This window comes from Sylvia atricapilla, chromosome 5 (genome assembly GCF_009819655.1).
Source record: "Sylvia atricapilla isolate bSylAtr1 chromosome 5, bSylAtr1.pri, whole genome shotgun sequence".
Taxonomy (NCBI): domain Eukaryota; kingdom Metazoa; phylum Chordata; class Aves; order Passeriformes; family Sylviidae; genus Sylvia; species Sylvia atricapilla.
This window is the reverse complement of record NC_089144.1, coordinates 26,042,704-26,053,598: the sequence shown is the minus strand read 5'-3', so window position 1 is coordinate 26,053,598 and position 10,895 is coordinate 26,042,704. Positions and strand designations below refer to the sequence as shown.

Sequence of the window (10,895 nt, the reverse complement as noted above, 5' to 3'; positions counted from 1 at the left end):
ACCTAAATTTTATAAAACATGTAGATGACTGTAATTACTTCATTTCAAATGTCTGAAGGTAGTTGTTACTTCTTTCCTTTCCAGACTACTAAAAAAAAAAATCTAACTTATTTACTGTGACACTCCTTTGATCATCATACAGTTATATAATTACACAGTTCAGTTGAACAAAAACACCACCAAAACTGTTTACTATTTATAATGAACAATTTTTAAAGTTCATCCTTCTTTTTCCACACTGGCTAGTTCAAGATTTTGAATGCCATTTAAATGGATAGCTTCATCATACTTTTTTTAAAATGTAAAATATGGACTATTTTCAGACAACTCACACAAAGTCTCAGCGTATAACATTAAGCTCTTTGATTTGTGGCATGTGCATTGTAAAATGTCATCTTGTCCTGTTTTTAATGGCCATGGCCAGAGTATACTTATGATCACTGCTGATTTAAATCACTGATTTCTTCACACTCAAAATCACTTCAGTATACAAAAGCAGAGAAGTTCAATTGAATTTTAATTTTAAAGAACAGTATCTCAGACTGAGCTTTCTCTTTTCTCTGAAAAGTCAATCAGATTAGTAGTGTGCACTCATAGAGCTCTCAATGAATATAAACTAGAAGGAAGTTGCCTATGTGCTATGCAGAATTGTACAGGCAACTCTCAGTTGTATGTGGGTGTGTAACCCAGGTTGCAGATTAGCAGTGCTATGCTAAAACAAAGCAGAAAAAAAAAAGCTAAAACACCCACCATTCTTCTCTGAAATTCTGATCTCACCTTTTACTTGAGTTTAACTCCATTCCTTGATAAATGTAATATGCATAAGAAGTCCTTATCTAACGTGGACATGCTTTGTATTACCTGTGTGTTTAGCTTTATGCGGGCTAGTCTACTCTATTGCTAGTTCCAGTAATTAAGAACTGACTGTGTAAGTGTGTAACTATGGAAAAGCCCAGCAGCCCACTGGGGCGAGTTTATTTAACATTTGCTACAAACCAATTACTTGCCAAAATATCTCCCTAACTCACCTCAAAAATTATCAGAGTTCCCTTTAATATTGTTTTTTTAAATCCATGAGCAATAACAACCTGCTGTGATACTGAATTCCTATTAATATAAATAAAATGATGACATGCTTGCAAGTCAAAGCAAAACAAATGAACAAACACAATGCCCTTAGAAGCACACAGAGTGGACTCCTCTGCCCCCAAGGCCTAGAGACTGACAAAAAGCCATTTTATAATAAGACTTTTTAGCTGTACCAAAACCCTTGACTTAATTGGCTAACTGTACATTTCATTTATTTAGAGAGTAATTACCACAGATTATACTTTTAAAATACAATATGCTCTTGGGCAATGCAACAAAAACAGTGGTTTCCTTGTGAAAAATTTGTGAGAGGGAAAGTTGTTTCCTGCTAACCCCTCCCCATTCTCATTTTTTTCTGCATAATATAAACAACATCTACTTTGTGAGCAAAGCCAAAAGGCAGAGATACCCAGTATGCTAGCCAAGTGCCCTAAGATCCATGAACTACAAAGGCAGCTGGAAGGAACTGGCAGTCCCTTTCCATCCTCAGGAAGGGAACCCAGACACTGACAAACCCTGGGAAGCTGCTGCAGGAGGAGGAATGGCTGAGACACTTCTCAAGAAGCAGGAGAAATACAACACTCAGTGTATGAAACATTTACTCTTGTGGAAGGATTGATGGAGAGGCTGCTGAAGGGCCAGTGGGGCAACAGAGGGCAGTGGGGCAACAGGGAAAGGAATAGGGGTAGACAGTCTTTTCTTCAGGGAATATGTTCTTTTTTGTTTTTCTTTCTCATCAGAAAATTAAAACCATTGACTTCACATCACCAATGAGCAGATATAAAACAGTGTGATATTCTTTGCTATTCTGAAAAGAAAGGACTAATCTACCAGTCCTGTAGTCTAGCTTTGGCAATAGCTTAACTCCTGTACTAAAATGAAAGCAAAAGGCTTTTCATACTGTGACACTATAGTATACTGAATTGGAATGAACCTTCTTGCCTCTTTGAATCTATACCTTAATACATCAGTTTTGATTGCTGACTAGGATCAAAATGACACTGACGGCAAAAAGTGCAAGCACTGCTTTAATTCATGTATACATACAGTTGTTGTAGGAACCCCTCTAAACTACTTGACATCCTGTACCAGTCTGTTTCACTGAGTAATAACTTCACATAAAATCTTACTTTATATGTTGGCTTTTAATTTCACTGAACATCCCCTTGTCCTTTTAATGCTGGACAAAAATAAAACTAAATACTCATGTCACATGATTTCTTACTGGCACAATTCTAAAAATCCACTTAATAAAAAAGTACCTGCCCTTTCTCAGGTAGCAATACAGTATTGTCATATAGCCAAAGGAATTATATTCATATCAAAAGAAAAACATTTATCAAAATATTTGCTTTCATACTTGTTTACTGTTTATTATTGTAATTTACATCAGTTGCTGCTTGCAAAACTTCCAGGGAAATAATTTAATTTTTTTTCCTTTCCCACTGCATAGTAAATACAGTCTTCTTAGTATTTCAGAAGTATAGTACTATAGAAATGCTAGGGCCTGCTTTTGCTCCAAATGAAGTTAATGGGAAAACACCAACTGACTTTATTAAGAGTTAGGTCAGGCCCCAGATTTGCAGCTTTTGAAACTTCATAGTTGAAAATTTTCTGGCTAATCCTCAGAACTGACTGCTTCTACAACTATATACTATTTACAATTTTATTTATATGTACTTCTTTATTACAATATGTAATATCAATGTTCCTTGTAAAGGTTACTATTTTGAAGAAATTAGACTGAAGTTATTGCCAATCAACCTTTTAATAAACTTAAGTGGGATGACTTTCAGAATTATTCTCAACATACGATTCAGTTTTTATTCATTCCTGCTATCTTTATGAATTGCTCAACTACCTTAATTTCAAAGCTTTTTTCAGTGTAATAAAAATGTCCTTTTGGTAGAAGTTTGTTGGTCCCATTTCAAATTACGTTCTGAAACATTCCTATACTGATGAGGACTCATTATTTTAGCAATTTTTCTGTTTCAACACAGTATATAAAGCCATGCCTCTCAAGAAATCAACCTCAGTATAAAAGTGTAAGTGAGGTCAAACAGATTGCTCACCAAATATTTGATCAAGTTGTTTGATCACACAAAGACACAACTGTCTGAATTGTTGCATATGTTGTATGAAGTTATCATACAAATTTAAGCATTTCCATTATCGACTGCTGCTCATGTATGTATATGTTAACTTGCTGGTCATAAAACTACAACAAAGGACAAGATATACCAATACTGAATTAAGACCTCTAGTCTTGTCTCTCCCAAAAATTAAGAAAAAAATCTGTGTCCTTTATGACTGATCAACTCATTATTTTGTGCTTCAGTTATACACATTTTCCAAAATTAAACTGTGAAGTTAATGTCAAATACTGTGTTGTAACTTTAAATATAACTGACATATTAGAACAGATAGATGGGTAATTATGATAAACTACACAATAGTGCTACTGCAGATAATATAATTTATCAATCCTGTGGTCCCCATCATTCATGCATTTACATTTTGGGAATACAGTGACTGCAAAGGATAATAATTCGTGATGGCTACATTCTCAGTACTTCATGCTAGCTCACTAGACAAAATAAAAAAGGTTAATTGTATAACTGGAAAAATGTAAAATTTTATTCCAAGAAAATTAACAAGCTACACAGGTAAATTTTGGCAAATGCAACTTTATATTGAAATCCACACATCTGTATCTTAAAGAAGGAAAGACTCACAGACTCTAATGTATTTCTAAAATACTAAGAAATCATATTATATGCTTTCACAAGTTAAAACTTAAATAATTTAAAACAACCAATACACCAAAATGTGCAGAAAATATAAACAAGACTGTGCCTTCAGTAGAATAAATGCTTCACAAATTGTGCAAGATATCATACTAAGGCTGCGGTCTCCCCATGACAGCTGTCTTAAAATATAAACATACATCAACTGCCTGTGTTTCTTAGAACAAACTAGAAAGGGCGGCACACCTAGGAAAAAAAAAAATCGTATAATCCCAATGATGTGCATATTGATTTTGGGAACCATTGGAGTAAAAAGGAAAAAAGAGGACTAAGTGATCTTTCATGCACTCCCAAATGACTGACCAGAGTTACTGATTCAATTTTCCTTGCTTATTTGCTTCAATGCTAAACAAAATGGAAGATACTAGATAACCCTTTAAGGCAACATGTGTTTATTCTGTATAATTATAACTGTTCAATTATGACTGGATATTATCATTAACGTTGCCTAACAGACTGATATCTAGCTTTTTAAAAAATATAAATAAGAGTCTATTAAACTTTATACCAAATCAGCAAAAAACACAGAATACAGTTAAATGTTAGTAATTTCACTGTTAAGGAAAATGGTAATTAGAAAGAGTAATATATTTGGAGAAAAAAAAATTAAAGTCAAAATCTGAACAAAAATACTGCTTTGGAATGCTCCCCAAAACTTACTCACAAGGCAAACAGATTTGTAAGTGTGATAATCCAATAATGCATGGCACATCTTTAATCAGTTACAGTACTTGAGTCCCCAGTTTTCAGTCTTTGCAAAATAATAATTGTATGAAATGTTTTAAAGGTCTTCAGATGTCTAAAATTAGTTTTATCAACACATTAACCTCATATCAACTTAATTTATTAAGATGTCCAATGCTAATCTTTTTGATGTTCTTATTTTATGTAGTGATATACACAGCATTTAGCACTGATACTTAGCACCTGCTACTTTCATAATCTAGATTTCAATCACATAAAGAAATTCAGGGCAGTAGTTCAGTCTTTTGTTCTTAATTACAAACCTTCAGCAGTGGTCAGCAGGAACATGTTTAGGTTTAAAACAGGATTAGAGGTGAGCTATTGCAAAGACTGCAGAATGTTGCCCAAATCCTTACAGCTGCTGACATCCCATTCTTGATTTTCTCCTCAAGACATGGCTACAGGCCACAATTGCTTAGCAGAGAATGGTAGTGTTTCACAAGGCTAAAGATTTACAGATGCTCCCTCATATAACACAGTAAGGTTCCCTTGGTAACCTGGATTTTCTGCAGTAAAGAAGGGTTGTGCTGAAACAGCGCCTCAGCTCCCTGTTGGAGAAAATGCAGACAAAAGGATTGATTCCAGCTTGGGCAAAACTCATCCAGACAGCGGCCGTTAGAAATCCCCCAGGTACTACAGGCCCTCTTGCAAAAACTCTCCAGTAACAGGCTACCAAATAGGGACCCCACAAGGTCAGAAAGAGGAATGTCATGATGTAGAACATTCTGCTGATTCTCTTCTCCATTTTGAATTCATCTAAAACCAGTAGCCTCCTCCTGCCTGTGGTGTTCGCGTTCTGCCTGATGCCCAACAAGGTTGGAGGTGTGGGACCCCTTCCGAATCCAGCCAGCCAATTAGCAGCTGCTTGACCACTCGCTCCAGGACCATGAAAAGTCCAGTTCTGGCTCACTGCTGCAACAAACTGGACTGGCTTCATTTTCCTGCGATCGTGAACAAAAAATATCAGCTTGAGGTAGACAAGCTGTGTGGCTAGGAGGATAAGGGCAAGAAGAAGCATAAATCCCAAGGAATCATTAGCCCTGAAGGAACGATGCTGGAAAGTGCATTGGTCTTCCTCCCTAATGAACGAGTAGGTGCCCACGTCTAAAACTGGGGGGAAAGCCATGGCTACAGAGAGAGTCCACACCATACAGATAACAGCCAAACAAGTCCAGAAGGTCAGTCTTTTCGTATAAAAACGGTGGTGGGCAATAGCTAAGTATCTCGTGACGCTTATGCAGAACAACATGAAAGCAGTGTGAAAGCAGGACAAAACCCCCAAAAAGGCAATCACTTTGCAAGTAAGAGTCCCATACGTCCACGTAGAGCCATTTTTTACCGAGGTGAAAACAAAAGGGAAACAAATTGCAGATCTGAGGATATCTGAGCAGCAAAGATCCAACAGGAAGTAGTAAGGAGCTCTATGCAAGGTCTTATCTTTGACTAGCAAAATGGAGATCAGAAGGTTACCCACCACACTGACTCCTATTATGAAACCCAGTGAAGTCAGTTTCAGAAAAGCTGTTAAAGGAGAGAGATTTTGTAAAATGTTGTCAGCTGCATGGCTGTAGTTCGCCATAGATGGATGGATGATATGTATATTGCCTCAGTCAAGTCTCATGATCTATATTTAAGAACAAGGAAAAAATAGATCCATACATCTTACTGAAAATGTAATCCACAAACAGAACTGATCTTGTGTCTAGTCATACAGTACATCCTCTTCTTTCTGATTTGTCATGCCATCAAAATATCTGAAAAAAAATCGAGCTATCAGTTCTTAAGTTAACACAAAATGATGTCAGAAAGTGCTATCAAAGATGTTAATTTATGGAGAACCAAATGAAGTTGTAAATTTGAGTACTATTGTTTGTTTTTAAAAAACATGAGGCTTTTTTTTTTTTTTTTTTACTGACTATTTAGTATGATTGACTATTGGCAGATTTGGCTTGTTACAGTTTCATGACTGACCAATGCCCCTTATATTTGGTAGCACATATAATTTAACAGTTAAAGCCTCAGAGATTTTATGAATCAAAAGATTCCCAGTTTGTAAGCCCAAGAATTAATCACTGGCATATCTTTTTAAAAATCCCCAAAGACTGCTGATGTTTTGACATTACCTACATTTATTTTATGGCTACAGTATTTGTCAATGTTTTAAGAGGCAAGTGCTGTGTTGATATGGATCACACCCAAAGAAACCCTGCAGAATTTATGTTTTTTAACCCAAGTCACCAAAGCACATTAATCACATAGTGTTAGTTTATGCATTTTGTAAGAGAAACAATATTCACTATCCCCCTCCCTTCCTGCTATAAACCATAATTTTATCATTTAGGCTTTTAGAGAAACAGGTATCTAGACAGTCGACAGCAGCATGCTTTAGGGTGTCGTCCCCCCGGCCTCCCCCCCTTCCCCCGTGCTTTAATACAAATCGTTAAAGCCTCGACATAATTCATAATAAGCAACGGTCAGTGTAAATACTGAGCAAAAACAGGCAGCACAGCCAAGATATAATGCCCATCCTTTCAGGAGGGCTAGTTTCGGTTAAGATTAAATAAACATATAAATTTGGGGGGGCGGTGGTTTTTTTTGTTTTTTGATTTTTTTTTTTTTTTTTAGCTAATTAGGGCTCCGCGATTCCCATTAATCCTCCCAGTGAATCGTACCGGAACACATTTCATGCAATAAAATAAAAAATAAGAGAACTGTCTGTTGCTGCTTTTCCCCCCCCCCCCCCCGGTTTTGTTTTGCTTTTCTTTTTTCTCCCTCCAGGGCCAGGGACAGGAGCCACAGCAGGCATGATCAGGCTCCTTCGTTATTCACACGAAGTGTTTCCTATGCCACCTCGGGTCTACAAAGGATATTCCCATTGAATCCCAGCAAAATCCTTCCATTCTTACCGTCCACAAAAGAGCCTGATTGCTGCTGTGTAAACAGAGGCTGATCAGATCATGGCATCGTTTTAAAACCATGAAATCAGGCTCCCCCTCCCCCCGCCCGCCAGCCCCGCCGCTCCCCCTCCTCCGAGGAGCTGTCCCCGCGGCGGCCGGCCCTGCCTCCGCACACACAGCCCGCACGCCGCACACGCACCGCCGCCGGGCCGCACTCACACCGCCGCTGACACACGCACTCACGGCCGCGGCCGCTCCCCGCGCCCGGCCGTGCAGGGCTGGACTGCGCCGCGCTGCGAGGCGGCCCGGGTGCCGCTGCCTGGCATCAGCCGCATCTGCCGGAGCCGTGCGAGAGCCCCCCGCGGCGGGGAGCTGGGGAGAGCGGAAGAGGCATTGTCTGTGAGGGCTTCCATCACGCCACTTCTTTGGAAATAAGCCCCTGAGAGGGAGAGCTCTCTCAGCACGCACCTGCAGCCGCGGCAGCCCTCGGCGCCCCCAGCCCCTCTCCTCCTACCTGTTGGCGCCGGAGATCCCCATATGCCAGAGATGCTCCTTCCCGCCGATCGGGGGGCTGCTTTACCCTGCGGTCTTTTCTATTCTCCTCTACTGTCATTCATTCTTCTTTTTTTCCAATATTTTTCTTTTTAATTTTTTTTTTTAATTTCCCATATTTTTTTTTTCTTCCTCCCCCCCCCTTTTTTTTTTTTTTTTTTTTTTTTTTTTTTTGCCTCGGTACCTTGGCTGAGGATCCAGTCAGTGGCTCGGGCGGCGCATGCTCGCCGCGCCTCCCCCCCGCTCGCCGAGCCCCGTCCTCCCCTGTCGCAGCGCCACAATCTCTCCCTGTAACGCAGCGGCGGCGGCCGCCTCAGTGAGGGCACGGCAGGCTCGGCGGCGGCAGCTGCCGCTGTCTCAGAGAGGGTACGGCAACCTCCGCGGCGGCAGCAGCAGCAGCAGCGTCCTCAGTGGTGCGCGGGCAGCCCCGGCGGCAGCAGCCTCCTCAGTGAGGGGACGGCAGCATCCTCAGGGACGGGAAGGCAGCCTCCCTGGCAGCACGTTCCCATCGCGATGTATAGGCGAGCTGGATTTATTGGCGAGCCTGGGCAAGCCAGTGAGGAAAGGGAGGGGAAGGAATTAGGTCCTGCGCTCCTTGTTTATGCCTCTGGGCTCCCCCTCCCGCCCCATTCGCTTACAGCGGGGGTCTGGAAGCGCCCGCCGCGCAGCGCGTCGCAGCCTGTCAGGAGAGCGACCGGGCGGCTTCTTCAGCTGCCGCTGCTTGATCCTCCCGCTCGTGGCTCGTTTTCCTTCCTCCCGATTCCCAGCCGGTGAATTCCTTCTTCCTGACCCCCGAGCCAGGGAGGGCTCCTTAACAAGTGCCGTTGTTCGCGGAGGGCGCATTCGCCGCGGGGCCGTGAGGAACACCGCACCTTTCCCTCCGGCAGCCCGCGGAGCAGCTTCCCGACGCGCAGCCCGAAGCCGGCGCAGAGCTGTCAGCGCGCTCGCTGCATGGCGGCGGGGATGAATCCGGTGTCAGCCTGTTCCGTCCGCGGCAGGGCCGGCGTTCCCCCTCGGCGCGCAGGGCGGCGGCGGCGGCCGCCGCGGAGGAGCGCCCGCCCGAGCCGGCGGCCGGCGGGGATCGATCCCGAGCCGTCCCGATGATGTCATGCGGGCCGGTGGGCCGGGGCGGCGGCGCCGGGAGGCGGCGGGCTGTAGCCTGGGCCGCCGCAGGGGCCTCCCGCCGGCCCCCGCACCCGCTGGCACTGACCCTCGCTGGTGCCACCGCGGCAAAACCAGGAGGAAGCGGGAAGGGTTGGGATCCCTCCGCCTTCCCGCCTCTTCGGTCTGTATGGAAGTTTATCCGGGAGAAGTGGGAACATGAAAGCCGTGCCCCAAGAGTAATTCGCTTTGGCTGCAAGACACTTGAGGAACGGCTTGTTTTGGGTCGAGAGATTTGGATCCTGAGGAACTTCTTCGCTGGGAGCTTCCATTGAAGCCAGAATAAATCCTTCTGTGGGACAGATTTATAGGGTTGATTCATAATGTGTGTCACATCTGTGAGACCGTTAGTAGACTACAGGCATTTTTTAAGGCTGTTGTCAGGTTTGGGTTCTTTTTTTTTTTTTTTTTTTTTTTTTTTTTTTTTTTTTTGACGCTCACTAAAAGGCATTGGAATTGGTTTCCAAACCACAAAATTAGCTTCATTAGCAGCCTGACCAAGCCTAGAGGTCTGCAGCCACTGGACAATACACTTATTTAAAACCAACATCGCACTCTTTCAACCATACGACTTGTTTTAGATAAAATTTATGCTTAGGCAGAAAACTGATACAAAGCTCAGGTACCACACTTTTTTTTTTTTCTGCAAACGTAATTATGAGGACATGATGGTGCTTATCTTCGAAGTGCCAGAAGTTAGCTTCACTTTTAAAAATTGGCATTTTGGGTGCTTGTTAAAGGCATTACTTCAAGTTGTACTTCTCACCTCACAATCACCTAAGCTATGCAGACCCCTCCAGGTATCCTTCTTTGTTGTTAAATATATGTGTCAACAGTGACACAAACAATGACCTTTGAAGTCATTCTTAAAATGTGAAGGGCAAAGAAGTAGCTTTAATGGTCTAATATAACAAAGAGTTCTCCAAATGCTATGCATGGAAATGAAACATTTGCAATGCAAGATTATGAAGATATATAATATGTGGTACTGAATGACTATAGTATGGTCATGGTCCGGGCCTATTCTTACACTCTGATATATGTAAAAATGTGGTGGTTTGTTTTTTTTTTATTTTTGTTTTGTTAGGAGTAAACAATGCAACACAGTTATAATTGTCATAAAAAGATCCAGTGCTATAGGTTTTAACTTTTTTTCTCTCTGGGCTTTCTTTTAGCGATATTACAAAATTACATTGGTATATAACACTTTAAAAATTGCTCTCCTTTTAGACCTGTAACAAACTGCTTAGAAGTAATCCGTAGACTTTAGAATCCATTCAGTGTAATCCATTCAGCATAAATCTATTTGTCGTCATAGGCGTAACCTGAGAACAAGTGTTCTAATTTTGTTCAACAAAATGTAGACATTTAGATTGAAGTGTCACATAACAAAGTTAGTTTCCTATCACAGAAATCACTGACAAAGAGGTGCATTTGGGAGCAGATTGTCTCATTCTGACACATAAATCTAAAGTCCATCACATGGCTTGAACTCCATTCTGTGTGTTGTAAGGGTAAAGTCAGTCAAGAGAAATCTTTGTTGCAAAGTAAGAGAGTGGAGTTACATAACTGTGTTAAACTGTTGCACAGGTATCAGGTCATGTCCTCCATGTAGGGAAAATAATCCAAGAGTCATGGGGCTGAG

At 41.7% G+C, this 10,895-nt stretch overlaps 1 protein-coding gene across 2 annotated transcripts; it reads right to left on the bottom strand.

Moving 5' to 3' along the window:
• Positions 1–2,038: 2,038 nt before the first annotated feature.
• GPR85 (G protein-coupled receptor 85) lies at positions 2,039–8,197 on the bottom strand. 2 transcript variants are annotated; one of them, XM_066318999.1, is made up of 2 exons: positions 8,052–8,197; positions 2,039–6,394 (listed from the first exon to the last, which is right to left on the bottom strand). In XM_066318999.1, exon 2 carries the CDS (start codon positions 6,217–6,219, stop codon positions 5,107–5,109), a length of 1,113 nt encoding a protein of 370 aa, XP_066175096.1. In that variant the 5' UTR covers positions 6,220–6,394; positions 8,052–8,197; the 3' UTR covers positions 2,039–5,106. The 2 variants fall into 2 exon arrangements, with proteins under 2 accessions (XP_066175096.1, XP_066175097.1); XM_066319000.1 differs by having other exon boundaries at positions 2,039–6,369.
• Between the last annotated feature and the right edge of the window lie 2,698 nt (positions 8,198–10,895).

Coding starts and splice junctions, on each gene's coding strand:
- GPR85 (XM_066318999.1), bottom strand. CDS start 6,219: ATGGCGAACTACAGCCATGCAGCTGACAACATTTTACAAAATCTCTCT.